At 35.1% G+C, this 18,450-nt stretch overlaps 1 protein-coding gene across 1 annotated transcript; it reads left to right on the top strand.

The window, feature by feature from the left end:
* The first annotated feature begins 9,359 nt into the window (after positions 1-9,359).
* LOC128175842 (uncharacterized) lies at positions 9,360-17,585 on the top strand. The gene is made up of 4 exons (XM_052841694.1): positions 9,360-9,468; positions 9,853-13,314; positions 13,520-13,790; positions 14,328-17,585. The coding sequence occupies exons 1-4, from the start codon at positions 9,360-9,362 to the stop codon at positions 17,398-17,400; spliced, it is 6,915 nt and encodes a 2,304-aa protein (XP_052697654.1). The 3' UTR covers positions 17,401-17,585.
* The last annotated feature ends 865 nt before the right edge of the window (positions 17,586-18,450 follow it).

Genomic DNA, 18,450 nt, shown 5'->3' with positions numbered 1-18,450 from the left:
AAATCTTTCAATTCAATATTGTGCTTCATTTACCAACAAAATGTATTAACTTTATGACAGAGAAGGTATTAAAACGGATTTTGTTCTAGAAAATAGAATGAAAAAAAATCAAAACGCCCCAGACGAGGATTGAACCCGGGGACCCTTCACTTGCTAGCATCACCTCACTACCTCTGTGCCACGGCATCTTATATCTTTTAGGTGGTTTTTATATCCTATAAATTAGTGGCTATTGAATCAATGTAATGAGTGTGTATTTTTACTTGAAAAGATGTTGACTTCCATTCAGTTTGTAACAATCAATTTTATCTAATTTTTAAATTACATGCATGCATGTATTTAGAATGAAATACGAAATTTGGTCTTCAGTGAAAATTTTTTTTATACCTAAATGGATAGTTAGGCTTACTAGTATACTTAGTTTATAAAATTAAACCGAGTAAATATACGTTCACCTAATTGATAGCTAAATGAAATTGATGCAAGGGAGAAGATGAAACTTTTTCTTTTATATGCATTGAAACTATTAGGGTATTAGTTCTACGCAATTTCCCGGTTTTCATGATCACGGCGCCGTTCTAGCATTTTTATTTTAATAATATTGATTATTATAAATTTACAACAGATCTAGAATAACAAATCAAATGATAAATGTTTATAAATTTAACTGTTTACATAATTTTTACGTATTTACTGCATGTGGCAATTGCAAATGTTGTACATGTGTATACATATACATGTACATACAACTGTATGATGCACCAGGCTGGGTACTGTGGAATCATTAGATTTCGTGGTGGCTCAATTTTCGTGGAATTCGTGGGTACCTCGCATCAACGAATTAACATCCTCCACGAATTATTAAATTAGGGTAATAAAGTCATATATCCTTTGTAGGTTTAAGAGAATACACGAAATTACGTCCCCATGAACCTGTAAAATTTAAGCAATCCATGAAAATTGGCCCCCACGAAATTTAATGATTCCACAGTATGTGACAGATTTACCCTTATACATATATTTAAACAAGAGATGTTTGTGAAACACTTATCCCCCCCCCCTCCCTTGGAAACATCCACAAAGAAAATGAACGTAAACTTCAAATAACTGGAATTTTTCTAGGTCCAGGGGCCATAATTTTGTCGAAAATTGCTCTATCATGCCCAAAATCAAACTTGACCTAGATATTATCATGATAAACCTGTATACCAAATTTCATTTCAATATGTTCATCCTCTGCAAAGAAAATGAGCGGAAACTGCAAAAAAACTAGAATTTTTCTACGTCAAAGGGTCATAACTCTGACGAAAATTGCTCGATCGTACCCAATATCGAACTTGACCTAAATATTATCATGATAAACCTGTATACCAAATTTCATTCCAGTATGTTCATCCTCTGCGAAGAAAATGAACGGAAACTGCAAAAACACTAGGGGTTGGAACACGGAAAAACTTACAACAATCGTTGGGCTTCCACTGCTTTTTTGGGATCTTTTTCAGAAATGTGAAGTTTTTGGAACTGTCAAAAACTCGAGGTTTTTTTTCAATTACAATGGATGGATCAACATATTGTAGAACAGGAGACCATGTTCATAAGATGTTGTCACGATGGGAAAATAGAATTGAGATTCTTATGCATCGATGAGCCACTGTCAACTTGTGCTAAGGACTTGCTGACAGTTTGTTAGGGAGAAAATTGAAGAAAACCAATTAGCTGATCATATGCACAAGTTGGTAGTATTCGGGTGTGATGGGGCCTCAAACATGTTTGTGCGTCTAATGGCCTTGTTTCCCATCTCAAAAAGGATTATGTAGAGAGTTTGGGAGTGCACTGTTTAGCTCAGAGACTTGAGCTTGCCTTTAAAGATGCCCTAAAATGAAATCGTCAGTACATTCAGCTTTCCACACTCCTTATTGGCCTTTACCACTTCTACAAAAACAGTGCTAAGCAGAGGAAGAATTTGAGAGAATGTATGAAGGGAAGATATTAAATTTGCCAGGATAAATTAAAACCAATCAGTATATCCTTTGAAATAGTCATAATGTAATCATATGTGTACCGTTAATAAATATTTGATCATATAGATTTTTTTTTCAGGTAAATGGTAGCAGGTGGCTGCCACACATGCAGCGTGCCTAACAGACGTTCTTTAGGTCTTACCCAGCCTTTGTTAGCCACCTCCAGGACACATCCATTTCAAATGCGAAGGCATCTGGACTGGCAAGACTACTTGTGTCTTCCTCTCTCATCACAGGTGTTGTTCTCTTGCAGGTAGTTTACAATGTTAAAACCATAAAGTCTAAATTTATTGATTCACATTCAAAAATCATGCTATTAATTTTAAAATGTCAATGTTGTATGTAATCTGTCGAATAAAATTTGCAGGAAATAATCAGTCCCTTATAGTGAGATTGTCTCTCACTCTCCAAAGACAGGACTTGACAATTGGGTATGCAAAGATTGCAATTGCTGCAACAAGAGATTTCCTCAAACAGTTTAATGCGAGGTAACTTAATGTAGTTAAGTCATTAATTTCATGCACATGCTAACATTAATTTATTGTACAAGTTGTGAACATAGAATAACCTTTAACATTTGTATTTATTCCATACAGCAACAGGTTTAAGAAAATTGTTGAAGAAAAGGAGTATGCAGGGTATCAATTAATGGGAAATGCGTTTAATGTAGAGGCAACAGGCAGCAATGTTAAACAGCTCATACTTAAAAAAATTGATGGACGATATAGAGATCTTCATGAGGAAATGATTGATGCAACTGCCATTGGGAGTCTTAAAAACTGGCAAAGTGAAAAAAATGAAGGTACTAAAAATAATTTTACCGATGGAATTTTAGTTACTTTTTTGTTGATGTTGATTTTTTATCTTTGTTTGAGAATTTGTTTACTTTTTATTTTAGCATTACTGCATATGTTTGCTCTGTTTAAAAAATGGTGAGCCAACAACAAGACCTCTTGAGAATACTGAAGGTACTCAATCCATCCAAACAATTTGTGTTTGTTGAATGGTATTTTTGTGTTTTAACTTTTTTACTTTAAAGAAAATTACTATAGCTATTTGATACAACTAACAAATACATTGTACGGTTGTAATTACTATTGAAGCAACAAAATAAACAATGATAAATACTTTCATAAATTTAAATGGAACTTCCAAGTAGCATTGAATTTTTAGTTAACTCAGGTGACCTATTGCTATCCGTTTTCGTCCGTCGTGCGTTAACAATTTTACATTTTTAACTTCTTAAAAAACTACAAGGCTAATTGTTACCATTTTTGGTGGGGGGCATCTCTATAGGGAGAGGAATCCAAATTGTGAAATTCGTGGCTCTACCACCCCTTGGGCACCACAAGTGAGGCCAAATATGCAATAAAAAGCCAAATTTTCAAAAAACTTCTTCTCTTCTCCCACACATGTGAGGAAAAAACTGGTTGCATGGTTATGATGTCCATGAAGCTCTCTACCAAAATTGTGAAATTCATGACCCCCTAGGTCAGGGGTTCTGGCTCTAGGCTGGGGCCAATATGGCCATTTAGTAAAAATGTATTAAATCTTAAAAAATCTTCTTCTCTAATCCCATATATATTTGTTAAAAACTAAATGTATGAATATGATGTCCATGAAGCCCTCTACCAAAATTGTGAAATTCATGGCCCCTGTTTCAAAGGTTCAGGCTCTGGGGGGGGGGGGGGGGGGTCAATATGGCCGTATTGTAAAAATGTATTAAATCTTAGAAAATCTAATCCTCTAGTCCCATATATATTTTAAAAAACTAAATGCATGACTATAATGTCCATGAAGCCCTCTACCAAAATTGCGAAATGTATGGCCCCTGGGTCAGGGGTTTTGGCTCTAGGGTAGAGCCAATATTGCCATAAAGTAAAAATGTATTAAATCTTAGAAAAGCATCTTCTCTACTCCCATATATATATTTGTAAAAAAACTAAATGCATGATTATGATGTCCATGAAGCCCTCTACCAAAATTGTGAAATTCATGACCCCTGTGTCAGGGGTTCAGACTCTAGGGTATGGCCAATATGACCATATAGTAATATGAAATTTTAAGTCTTAATAAATCTTTTTCTTTACTCCAAAACATGTGGGCAAAAAAACTGAATACATGGTTGTGATATCCACGAACTCCTCTACCTTAATTGTTAAATTCATGGCCCCTGGGTCAGGGGTTCAGGACATGGGGAGGGGGGGGGGGGCAATTCGGCAATATAGAGTTAAATTATGCATAAAATGTTTTAAAATCTTCCTCTCTATTCTCACACATCTGTAATAACTGACTTCATAATTATGTTTACCAGGAAGTCCTCTACTAAAATTCTAAATTTCATGTCCCCTGGAGTATGGGTTTTGACTCTAGGGCAAGGCCAAAATGGATGTATAGGTGTTAATGCATATTATGTTTAAAAATTATCTTATTTACTCCCTCACACCTGAAAGGAAAAACTGAATTCATGATTTTGTAGACCAGATCTATAAGTGTTTCGCCAAAAATTACAGGTTTCATAGTTCTTTTTTGAAAGATTTCAGGCAGGCAGGTGGTCGTCATTACAAATTTATAATTTTTCTACTCCAGAATGAAGCCCAATTAAATGAATACATGAGACTCCTCGACAAGTTTGTTTAAGGGTTTTTTGCGACTCAGGTGACAGTTAAGGCCTATTGGCCTCTTGCTAAAATTTGGAATCTTTAAAAGATTTCAGGCAGGGAGGTGGTTGTCATTACAAATTTATAATTTTTCTACGCCACAATGAAACCCAATTAAATGAATACATGAGATTCCTTGACAAGTTTGTGTATGGGTTATATGCTACTCAGGTGACCGTTAAGGCCTATTGGCCTCTGGTTAAAATTTGGAATCTAAGAGAAAAAAAACCCCAGAACATTTTGATTGAAATACTAGTTTTTTGGTAGTTGATTTTAATCAACTCTACTATGCAGTTACTCTGGCAAACCGAAAGTGAAACAGTGTTTGGACCTAAGCACAAATCAGCACCGCTGACAAGACGTAGTTCTTGAAAATAAGAGAAAAATTCGATGTAATGCATGCTGAAGGATTGTTTTTCAAGGAAACTAATCAATGAACACTTTGAAAATAGTCAGATTTTATATAATACGAACAACTAAGATATTTTTAGAGTCTTATGTATTCCTACGCCAGAATTTGATATAGCCTCGTTCAACCAAACCCTCGGCTGTTTCCATAAATCTCCGACAAGCAGAGAGGCTCTCTTGCTTGTCGGAGATTAACGGAGACAGCCGAGCATTTGGTTGAACGAGACTAGAGTTCGATATCAATAGTGCTTGGATCCATACAATTTTTGTCCCCCGCCGCAACGCGGAGCGGGGACATAGAAATGCCGGGCGTCCGTCCGTGCGTCCGTGTGTCCGTGCGTCCGTGTGTCCGTGCGTCCGTGCGTCCGTGTGTCCGTGCGTCCGTGTGTCCGTCCGTCACACTTTTTTGTAAGCGCTCTCATGCCTACAAATCTTGACGGATTTTCATTAAATTTATACCAAATGTTTATACCACTAATACTTCGGTCAAGTTCGAAAATCAGCATTGGTCGATACTTTTTGTTCGAGTTATGGGACTTTGACCACAATAATGACTTCGTTTTTTGACCTTGTAAGCGCTCTCATGCCTACAAATTTTGACGGATTTACATGAAATTTATACCAAATGTTTATACCATTAATACTTTGGTCAAGTTCGAAAATCAGCATTGGTCGATACTTTTTGTTCGAGTTATGGGACTTTGACCACAATAATGACTCCATTTTATCCAAAAATTGACCTTGTAAGCGCTCTCATGCCTACAAATTTTGACGAATTTACATGAAATTTTTACCAAATGTTTATACCACTAATACCTTGGTCAAGTTCGAAAATCAGCATTGGTCAATACTTTTTGTTGGAGTTATGGGACTTTGACCACAATAATGACTCTGTTTTATCCAAAAATTGACCTTGAAAGTGCTTTCATGCCCACAAATTTTAAGATATTCATAAAATTTATACCAAAAGTTTTATGCTCACACAAAGACGAGCTGGAGGGGGCATATTGTTTTACTCCTTTCCGTCTGTAATTCAGTACAAACGTGCGTCTGTTTGTCCATCTGTAAACTGTTATATCGCGCTCCGCCCCATCATCGAATACATTGCAAGTTTATTTGCATCTGAAGACATCAGAGATATATGTAAGTATAATAATTTATGTGCATATTTTTTCATACATGTTACAAGGTGCTCAGACCTAACCTCCAAGAACCATACCAAAATATATTCTTAGTTAGTGTAGAACTTTCAATTAAATTTTCTCAGCCATTCCATCACATTGCATTTGATCTAAATAAAATATATTTATGGGGGTTAAACATGTATGCTTTTGGGACTTTATTCAAACACTCTAATTAAATTTTGGTATGTGGTGAGCGCCGGGCAACATGTATGAATACACATAAACATCAAATAATCACTTTATAAAAATATTTTATTTATTTGGGATCAGGATGATTTCAAAGATAATATAATGTCATTAATTGAAAATAAGAAAATAATTTTTAAAAAATCATATCTTTATGATATGTGTATTCAATCATGGCTAAGGGTCAAACAGCATAAAGGTCTCATTGTATTTATTATTTTTGAATTAGTGAAAAACAAACATTATCTTTAATATGTATAATAATATAATGTTTGACAATTATTATAGCTTTTATGCTGTTTCAGATTTTTTTTACTAACACATTATTTTTTGTTGTCATTTTTTGATGTGGAGGCTCAACATAAAAAAAGATACTAATTTCAAATGAGCTGGAATTCACAATGAACTGCATACTGTCCAATTTTAAAGCCAGCATGACCTGATTTATATTCAATGAATTTTCTCTACTGGATGAGACTAGTGATTAAAAATATTTGATAATTATTTGGAGCGATTAAAAAGTCCAGTGACATTATCTGCAAAATCATTCGGAATGAATTCTTGCCCTTTTTTATTATAATTTATACAAATATAATTATATTATAAAATTTATTTCACTCAATGTGATAGAATAAACACAATAAAGTAAAACTTAGTATGTCATGCTTGCTTTATTCAATGAGTTATATTATCTGGTTTCACCAAGAAGTGAATGGTTTCTACCCAGTGGTAGTGAAAATGAGATACAGTTATTTATTATCATTTGTTATCTTCTGACTTGAAAAATATTGGAATGTATAATCACATATAAAAGAGTGATTATAAACTGTATTTCATTTTTATGCCCCACCAACTTTGTTGGGGCATATAGTTTTTCGGTCTTGATCGTCCGTTCTCCGTCCCACCTCAGGTTAACCTTTGCGTTTGAGCTGATTTCTCAGAGATGGTAAATCAGATCTTTATGAAACTTTGTACACTAATTCATCATAACAAGGACTACGAAATGAACCAAACATTTTTCAATTCTACTGAAAAGGTGTCAGATGGGGCATCCGTGTCTTAGGCAACACATTATTAGTACTTGTAGTTTTTATATCAGCACCATTGCAACCTTACTATTAAGCATTAAACAGATGGAATTTGTTCATGACTTCTTTTTGTGTTTATCGCTTAAGGTTTCTCCACCCTCGATGTTTTTATGGTTTAATCTGTGTAATTTTTGTTTAAATTTGATGATCAATATGCAAACAATCAAATTGAAGTTAAATATTGGTATGTTGCAAATATTTTGTTCATGCTGTAGGAGCTAACACAGGTACACTATCAGGACAGTTATAGCAACGACTGCTCTCTTATCAAACATCACATTTATTTTAACTAATTTCGATATAATAAAGCAATTTTTAAAAGAAATTAATCGCAATCCTTTATTTTAAGTATTTTAACATTTTAAGGCCATTTAAAAATTGCCAGTATGAAAGCTATCACATTTACAGTGCATTTTGATACGATTTTTCAACCATGAATAAGTACAGTTTAGCAACACAAAACGTCTATAACTTTTGAAATAATGGTTCAAACTCACTGAAAATTGGTACATTTGTAATTCATTATATATCCTATCGAAATCTGCAAAGAAATGTTTACCTTGCCAGGTAAAAAATTATGATTTGTGGTCTCTGTCAAGTTTGCCTATATACGGTTTTATCAGTTTTTCATTGAATTCAGCGATTTCAACTCAAACTACGCTCTATGAATTGTTAAACATTGGTGTCATTTCACTTTACATAGCTTAAAATGTGTTAAACACAAGTATAAATCAAGAAATATTGGCAAAACTATGCACCACAACACACTATTATTATAACTGATAACGGTAAAATATTCCGGAATGCTCACAATGACGTCACACGACAATCGAAAGACCTTAATAGTCAACTCTTTACAAGTCCTTGTAACAATTTTTTATTTACAGATCACAATGGAGAAGATTGAAAAAATTACGAAATGTGGTGAAGAACTTGTAAACAAGGGATTTCAGTTACAAGGGTGCATGAGCAGTATGAATTTGAGTGGACAGAATAGGGCAAATTGCGACTATTTGTGGAAAACTCTCACAGAAATCCGGAACTTAGGCAGCGAAATAGCAAGAGTAGGAAACGAGTTGAAACCTGCCATGAAGAGTGCGATTGAAAATGAAGAGAGACTTAAAAGGATGAGACTTGATTTATCAAAAGTGAAAAAAGAGAAGATTGACTTGGAAAAAAGAATTAAAGAGCTTGAGGCTGAAACCAGCCTGTATTCTTTTGATGAGGAGTCCCTCCTTGGTTCACAACAAGAAGCAACATCACCGGTACAGGATGAAGAAGAACCAACACAACCAACATCAGAAGAACAAAAGAATCAGCCAGGAACATCCTCACCTCCTCAAGAACCTCCAACTAAGAAGGAAAAGAAGAACTGAAATAATGTTGCCATAGACATGAACTAAAACAGACAGTTGTGTTAATTAGGACTTTACTGTTTTTCATTGGTTATGATTTACTGTTTTTCATTAGTTATGATTGTATTTACTCTGACAAAAATATGGGAATGTTTATAATTTTTTTGTTTAAATGATTGTCAATAAACTTTTTTTTTTAGGTTATGCTTACTTGGAAATGAAAGATAATGTAAAGCCTTGATTTGAACATACACTTTATATGCAATAGACGATTCTGTTAATTAGGACTTTACTGTTTTTCATTGGTTATGATTGTATTTACTCTGACACAAACATGGGAATGTATATAATTTTGTTTAAATGATTGTCAATAAAACATTGATGTTGAATGTTAATGTTTCTTTTTTTGTTTATTTTAGTCGTTCCTATGGGTTGATACATACTTGAAATTATCAAGATGCCTAGACTGAAAAGAAAAAGTACAGACCAAAGACAAAAACAGATTAAAGAACTTGTTTCAAAGCGTAGAAGAGAAGAAACTTCATCAGCAAACAAATCAAGTGAAAGTAATATGATACCAGTGACTGCTGAAATTTTTCCAACAAAGATATTGAATCAAAGTTCTTCAGAAACATCAACTAGTTACAAAACAACAACAAAGAACAAATCAAATGAAAATTCATTGATAGCATTCACTACTGACAAAACAGCAACAAACAAATCAAGTGAAAGTGCTACAAAAACATCAAACAGAGGCAAAACAAGAACAAGCAAATCAAATGAAATAGCCCCTAAAACATTGTCTAATGGCAAAACAAGAAAATTGAGTGAAAGTTCAACAAAAACATCTACTAGTGAAAAAACAACAAGCAAACCGACTGAAAGTCCTTCAAAAATATTGATCACAAGCACAAACAAATTGAGTCAAAAAGAGTCTTCATTCTCAATAGTGAATAACAAAAATGAAAGCTTTACACCTGTGAAAAGATATTTTGAAGATCAGACTGATAAACAGAATAAAAGAAGAAAAGAATTGGAAGAAAAACGAAATTCCTCAAATTTAGCTGAACAGGCAAATAATCTTAAACAGGCAGCAAATCGATTAAGACAACAAAAGTTAAGAGCCTTAAAAACTCCTGATAAGAAAAATGATGATAAAAATAAAGATAGAATAAGAAAACAAGTGGAAAGGACACTTAAGACACCAGATCAAAAGCAGAGTGACAATGCTAAGGATAAGAAAAGGAAGAGTGACTCTCGTGACTCAAGAACACCCGCTCAAATGGCCTCAGACAAAGCCAAAAATAAGAATTGGATGATTGTCTCTCGTGGCTCAAGAACATCTGCTCAAATTGCCTCAGATAATGACAAAGATAAGAAAAGAAAGAGTGACTCTCGTGACTCAAGAAGGCCAGCTCAAGTGGCCTCAGACAAAGCCAAAAATAAAAATAGGATGATTGACTCTCGTGGCTCAAGAACACCTGCTCAAATTGCCTCAGATAATGACAAAGATAAGAAAAGAAAGAGTGACTCTCGTGACTCAAGAAGGCCAGCTCAAGTGGCCTCAGACAAAGACAAAAATAAGAATAGGATGATTGACTCTCGTGGCTCAAGAACACCTGCTCAAATTGCCTCAGATAATGACAAAGATAGGAAAAGAAAGAGTGACTCTCGTGACTCAAGAACACCCGCTCAAATGGCCTCAAACAAAGACAAAAATAAGAATAGGATGATTGTCTCTCGTGGCTCAAGAACACCTGCTCAAATTGCCTCAGATAATGACAAAGATAAGAAAAGAAAGAGTGACTCTCGTGACTCAAGAAGGCCAGCTCAAGTGGCCTCAGACAAAGACAGAAATAAGAATAGGATGATTGACTCTCGTGGCTCAAGAACACCTGCTCAAATTGCCTCAGATAATGACAAAGATAGGAAAAGAAAGAGTGACTCTCGTGACTCAAGAAGGCCAGCTCAAGTGGCCTCAGACAAAGCCAAAAATAAGAATAGGATGATTGACTCTCGTGGCTCAAGAACACCTGCTCAAATTGCCTCAGATAATGACAAAGATAAGAAAAGAAAGAGTGACTCTCGTGACTCAAGAAGGCCAGCTCAAGTGGCCTCAGACAAAGCCAAAAATAAGAAAAGGATGATTGACTCTCGTGGCTCAAGAACACCTGCTCAAATTGCCTCAGATAATGACAAAGATAAGAAAAGAAAGAGTGACTCTCGTGACTCAAGAAGGCCAGCTCAAGTGGCCTCAGACAAAGACAAAAATAAGAATAGGATGATTGACTCTCGTGGCTCAAGAACACCTGCTCAATTTGCCTCAGATAATGACAAAGATAGGAAAAGAAAGAGTGACTCTCGTGACTCAAGAAGGCCAGCTCAAGTGGCCTCAGACAAAGCCAAAAATAAGAATAGGATGATTGACTCTCGTGGCTCAAGAACACCTGCTCAAATTGCCTCAGATAATGACAAAGATAAGAAAAGGAAAAGTGATTCAAGAGCTTCAAGAACTGATGACATACTAGAAAATGAACACTTAATTGATAGAACTAGAAAGCAAAAGTCTCGAAGTCAACCTCCAAAAATTGATCTTGACCTTGCTATAGAAAACTTCAGAAAGGCTATCAGTCAAGGGCCTAATTTCGCATGTAGCTGTTGTTGCCGTCAACTTTACAGAAGAAGTGTCATAAAACTTGATTTGAAAAAGTATTCAAAGATATCACAGCCAGATTTAGACCTTTATCTCACTAAAGAAGACTGGATCTGTAACACCTGCCACAACAAACTAGTCAAAGGAAAAATACCATGTCAAGCTCAAGCCAATGGTTTACAACTTACACCAATCCCAGAAGTCCTCCAGAAGCTTTACCCATTGGAGATACAATTAATCGCTAAAGTTATACCATTTATGAAAATTGTTGCAATGCCAAGGGGTGCTCAGCATGGAATAAAAGGACAAGTGGTTCTTGTACCAGCGAACCTTGAGAAAGTTGAAACAGCTTTACCAAGACCAACATTCCAAAGTCAGATCATATCTTTAGCATTGAAACGACGACTTTCTGATAAACATCATGTGCATAAGCAGTATATAAGGCCTCAATTTGTTATCGATGCTCTTCAATATCTAAAGCAAAACCACTCTAGTTATACAAATGTGAAGGTTAATTCGACCTGGCATGAAATAAGTGAGGCAGAGGATGCACAATTCTGGGATGCTGCAACTCACAATCGAATCAGTGTTACAGATCAGGAGGATCATATAGATGTTGATGAATCAAATCAGAAATCAGAGTCTCAGATGGAAGATGGGACTATAACTGATAGTGATGATGAAATGGAAGAAAACAATCCTTCAGAATTTAATACTAATCTCCAGAATAAAAGAAGTGTTAATATAGACACATGCATTTATCCAATTGATGGTCCTGATGTGCATACTAATCAGATTTTGAACATAGCTCCAGGAGAAGATCAAATACCCATTACAACAAAAGAAACTGAGTGGGAACAGATGTCTTTCCCGAAATTGTTTCCTGATGGTAAGCATACATACATTATGAAGAACCCAAGGAAAATTAAATTAACACCAAAAAAGTACATAAATTCCAGACTTCTCTCCAAAGATGGCAGATTTGCAGAAAGTCCAGAGTATACTTTCATGGCGTTGGACTGGCTAGAACGAGATGCTATAAAACAAAGTATATCAATTACCAGCAGAAAATGCTTTCAAGAAGATATCACATGTGGCCAATTCAAAGATCCACAGAGAATCTCAAGGTTATTAACTGAAAATCAAATATTTGCCACTTTTAAAAACATCCGTGGAACACCTCAATACTTCAAACAGATGCACTTGGATATGTTAGCCAAATTACGACAATATGGTCCTTATACATTCTTCATATCAGGTTCAGCAGCTGAATTTCATTGGCCAGAAGTGATAAGCATTATAGGTAGACAGTATGGAGAAAGATTTACTGAAGAAGACATTAACAAGATGACTTGGCAGGATAAACGAATGTGGCTGCAGAGGAACCCAGTGACTGCTGCACGTCATATTGACTACATATTTGAACAACTATGGGAGAAAGTGATATTAAGTGGAACTCATCCAGTAGGACAAATTTTAAATTATGACCTGAGGAAAGAAATGCAGGGCAGAGGAACTGCTCATTTTCATGCAGCAGTACATGTAAAAGGAGCTCCACAACTTAATGTTGACCCAGATGAAGAGTTCGTAGCATTTGCAGATAAGTTTGTTAAATGTGTTCTACCAGACAAGGATGAGGATTACGAGTTGTATCAACTGGTACTGACACGTCAGATTCACCACCACACCAGGACCTGTAAAAAGAAACAGATTGTAACCTGCCGTTTCCATTATCCAAGACCACCTAGCCCTCAAACAGGTAACATATATAAAACATCTCCGTACTACTGTATAAGTATTTAAAAAAAGAAAATCAAGATGACTAACATTTTCTGCTTGAACAACTTGACATTTAAGTTTACATCCAGGCCATATCTCAGTTACTATATGCATAGTTGGTTTTTGTATCTGTTTTTTTTAATTGCTAATTACAAGTACATGTATATTTTCAATTTATATTTCAGTTCTTGCACATGTGCCAAATGATGAAGATGCCTCATTGATAAAACAGAAATCAACAAAGATTATAGGCAAGATGTTTGATGCTGTTCAGTCATATTCAAAAGAAGAAAAAATGCCGCCTTATGAAAAACTTCTAGACAAAGCGGGCATCACTGATGAAGAATACAAAAAATCTCTTCGAACAGCTATACACAGAACCCACTTAGTAATGGAAAGATCACCTGAAGATTTATTTGTGAATAACTACAATCCTGTGTTGCTGAGATGCCTAAGGTAATAAATATGTGAAGTTATAGAAATACATTTAAAAAAAAAGGGTATGGCTAATGTGACAACAGCTCACAAAATATTTTGAAAAAGAACATGGCTTCTATTCCTGTTCTGTATCTTTGTGTCACAAGAGAGTCTTCAACAATGAACATGGCTGGGCCGGATTTCTCAAGAGAGAACTGTTTTCCTATAGTATAGGAAAACAGTTCCTGAGGGAGAAGTACATAATATTTTACTACATAATACAACTTATGAATCACATGTAAATCACGTGATTTTGGAATAGTGCCCCCGCAGGAATAGTCCCCAGGAATAGTGCCTGCTACAAATTTAGTAAAGGCAAACAATCCAATCAAAATCGTTCACATATGTCTATTATGTACTAAATGTAGACACAGGTACAAAAAGTCAAAATGATGAAAAAAAAGGCTTGGTTTAAACGATAATATAGATACAAAAATATTTTGCAACATTTTATCATCGGTTGAATATATTGATTCATGTAGTTAAGTCCTGTAATTTTGTACTGTTTTTTTCCAGATCGAACATGGACATCCAAATGATAACATCAATTTGGGCCTGTATAGCTTACATCACGTCATACATCTGTAAACCTGAGAAGACTATGTCTGAGCTAATGCAAAAAGCAAGTAAAGAGGCTAACGATAAAGGTGTAACTGACAAACTGTATCATATAGCCAACCAGCTAAGGAAAGGACGAGAGGTGTCACATCATGAAGCCATAATGAGATGTCTGTCAATGCCATTTAGAAGATCAAATATTCCTGTAGCATTTGTGGCAACAGATTTCAAAGAAAATAGGACTAGAATAATAAAACAGAGATCAGTTCTTGACACAATGGAAGATGATGATACCGATATATATACGACCACCATTCACGATAGATATGCTGCTCGACCATCTAGCCTAGAACAAATATCATTTGCCGATTTTATTTCAAACTACAGATTGGATTCTTCCTCTTCTAGTGAAAATAACAACCAAGAAGAACAGGATGAAGTTGATGAGGAAGTCTCTGAAAATGTTATTACTCTTAGAGATGGCTTAGGACAGATGAAAAAGCGGAAAATACCCCAAGTAATTAGATATCATTATGTCTCTCAAGAAAAAGATGAGGAGGCATACTTCCATAGATTGCTCTTACTATACCAGCCATGGAGGTCAGAAGATCAATTGAAAACACACTCAACATACAAAGATTCTTTTGAAATTGTAAAAGAACAACTTGTGCCAAAAATCAAATCATTTGAACCGTTTCATGACGATGTTGAGTCAGTCTTAGAAAATTTTGACCCGGATGACATGGCTCCGGAAGCATGGGAAGATTTTATGGCAAACATAGAGCAGGAAAAAGAAGGAGCAGTTATAGAAGATCCAAACTATGAATTCCTCAATCCAGATAACTTACCAAATGATGTTCTAGAAACAAATTTACGTCATTCGTCATCTAATAAATCATTCACATTGACAAAAACATCAACATTACCAGACACTGATTTTTACAAGTTGATTCAATCCCTAAATTCCAAACAGAGAATTTTATTTGACTTCATCTATTATTGGGCCACAGCTATGAGATTGTCTGTAAATGTACCTGATCCATTTCATATCTTTCTGAGTGGAGGAGGGGGTGTAGGCAAATCTCATTTGATCAATGCTATATATGAAGGTGTAACAAGAGCCTTGCGTACCCCAGCACACAGTCCTGATCAACCAACAGTATTGCTAACAGCCTCTACAGGAAAAGCTGCAGTAAACATTAATGGTACAACACTTCATTCAGCTTTTAATCTACCAATAAAGGACAAATCAAACAAATTTGAATATAAAAAACCTGGCACAGAGAATTTGAATAGGTTACGAAGTAATTACATCAATGTCAAACTCATAATAGCTGATGAAATTTCTATGTTTGGAGCCAGAAGTCTATTGCACTTGCATCTAACACTTCAGCACATTTTCGAGATCTATGACAAACCATTCGCTGGAATTTCTGTCTTGGCAGTAGGAGACCTTTTGCAATTGAATCCTGTAGGCGATTTACCCGTCTTCAAAAACCCTTCTTCAGGATACAGTGCATTAGCTGGTTCATTATGGACACAGAATTTTGAACTTCATGAACTATATGAAATTGTAAGACAAAAGAACGATCCCATGTATGCAAATATTTTGTCGCGCATTCGTATAGGAAACATTATAGATGAAGATATGAAACTGTTAAAAGATCTTGAAAATACAAATACTGACAATTTCCCAGATTCCACTGTTAAAATATTTCTGACAAACAAACAGGTTGCTACATTTAATGACGAAAAAATGGATCAACTCCCAGAAAAGATAACCATTCGAGCTAAAGATAGCAAAAGGGATACTACAACCAATACAGTTCCAATCACAATAATGGAGGAAAATATATATAAAACGGGAGGCTTACCCTCATCACTAACCATTGCAAAAGACTGTAAAGCAATGATAACTAAAAACATCGATATTTCAGACCATTTAGTAAATGGTGTCATTGGAACTGTTCAGGAAATTTGTGTCGATCACAGAAATCCTACAGCTGGTATTATATTCATGAAATTTGGGAGTCCAGATATTGGCAGAGAAGCCAAGAAAACAACACCTTCACGTCTGAAAGGAAGTGTTCCTATAAAGGCAGTGACAGTGAACTTCTTATTAACAGCAAAATCTCCTGTTCAGGTGGAAAGAACAATGTTTCCTATTGTTCCAGCCTTTGGTATAACGGCACACAAATCACAAGGAAGTACGTATGAATTTGTCATTGGGGACCTCACAGTACCACCATCCATGAATACAGTCATGCCTGGACAATTGTACACTGTCTTAAGTAGAGCAACACATAGGACTGGATTGAAATTGATAGAGTTTTCACCACAGAAAATCAAGGTTAATCAACAAGCTTTACAGGAAATGGACAGAATGCGAAATCAAGCTACATTTGATTGGATTCATCCATTAGATCAACTTCCATCAGAAAACAAAAAACACATCGGCTTCCTCAATATCCGATCATTAAACCTGCATTTAGATGACTTGAAAGCCAATACTGTTCTGCAAAATCTAACTACAATTTGTCTCACAGAAACTCATACCTCACTAAGTCATGAAATCCCTGGATACCATTCCTTTCATGAAAAAACACAGCATGGCTTAGCTCAGTATCATAGAAAATCATCAGAAGAATTTAGTTTACAAGTGTCTAATGGAAATGACCTACAATTAATGGCTAGACTGTTGAAAACTGATGAAAATCCATTACTTGTAGCTGTAACATATAGACCACACAGTATGAGTAAAGGGACATTTGTGAGTCTGATCTCAGATTTTGTGAGGACTGTGCCAAAAACATTCACTTTAGTGTTAGGAGGTGACTTTAATCTTGGTCCTGAAGATGAGAACCTACAAAAAATATGCAAACTATATAAACTAAATGTTATGATCAATCAGGCAACTCATTTTCATGGGAACAATCTTGACCAGATATTGACAACAGATGACAAGGCATCATCTTGTGTTTTTCCTGTCCCCTATTCTGACCATTTTCTTACATGTATATCTCTGCAATAAAGTATGTGATTTTATACAGTATGTAAACCAGAGTATGAAACTTGAATATGATTTATAAACAAAAACTGTACAGTGATATTGTCTCGTACATTTTAAATAAACTTATATATGTTAATAGGTATTTGTTTGATTTTAGATTGTAGTATTTGGATATATTTGTGACAGGAAAAATAGGGAAAAAAATGGTTGGTAGGGGTAAAAAAATGTTCCTCCCAACCTCCCCACACATTTAATTCTGGAACAGCCCTGAATGTTTGAAAATATTGCAATTTCATACACTGTGAAATCATTAGATTTTATGGTGGTTCAATTTTCGTGGAATTCGTGGGTACCTCTCATCCACGATTTAACATCCTACATGAATTAATAAATAAGGGTAATAAAATCATATTTCCTTTGTAGGTTTTAGAAAATACACGAAATTACGTCCCCACGAACCTGTAAAAATTTAAGCAATCCACGAAAATTGGCCCCCATGAAATTTAATGATTCCACAGTACAGTATACTAGTATACTGATTGAACGGCGGGGGACCCTGGAATTCTATTCTTGTTAGAATTGCTTCGATTACTTATTCATAGTTTGAACTCTATCTTTAAATATTACACAACATGATTCATATGGGGTTTCTCGAAATTTTTGTCGGAAAAGTCTAAAATTCATATAATAAAAAAGTGCATAATTCAAATACAGACTAGAAACTAATTGCCATGCAAGATAAGTTGATTTTAAAATAAATGATAATCGATAAAATCAACTTCCGTCAGTACTTTAGTACTTTGATAATTTAATGCTTCTTTCTCCCTTGTTAAGCAGTTTATGGAGTACAGGATGTTAAAAATCTTTCTGAGAGATTCAATACACTGCACAACGCTGGAGTAGATAGAGAAAAGCTATTAGAAGAATGACAGATGCTGAAATGTCTTATCTACAAAAGGTATCAATTTTGACATTTAAATTACTCATTGTCAGGAAAACTATGTTAGTCTATAAGAAAAAAAAATCTAATTTGTGTTCATATTTCAGGTTTTAGAACTTTCGTGCCTCAAC

This window comes from Crassostrea angulata, chromosome 3 (genome assembly GCF_025612915.1).
Source record: "Crassostrea angulata isolate pt1a10 chromosome 3, ASM2561291v2, whole genome shotgun sequence".
Classification (NCBI taxonomy): Eukaryota; Metazoa; Mollusca; class Bivalvia; order Ostreida; family Ostreidae; genus Magallana; species Magallana angulata.
Note: the sequence above shows the minus strand (reverse complement) of the source record. Positions and strands in the feature narration are given on the sequence as shown.

Bases quoted from the DNA above. Each gene is read 5' to 3' on its own strand.
- LOC128175842 (XM_052841694.1), top strand. From the start codon at position 9,360: ATGCCTAGACTGAAAAGAAAAAGTACAGACCAAAGACAAAAACAGATT. The intron at 9,469-9,852 runs GTAATATGATAC...CATTCTCAATAG, and splicing joins AGCAAACAAATCAAGTGAAA to TGAATAACAAAAATGAAAGC. The intron at 13,315-13,519 runs GTAACATATATA...TTTATATTTCAG, and splicing joins ACCACCTAGCCCTCAAACAG to TTCTTGCACATGTGCCAAAT.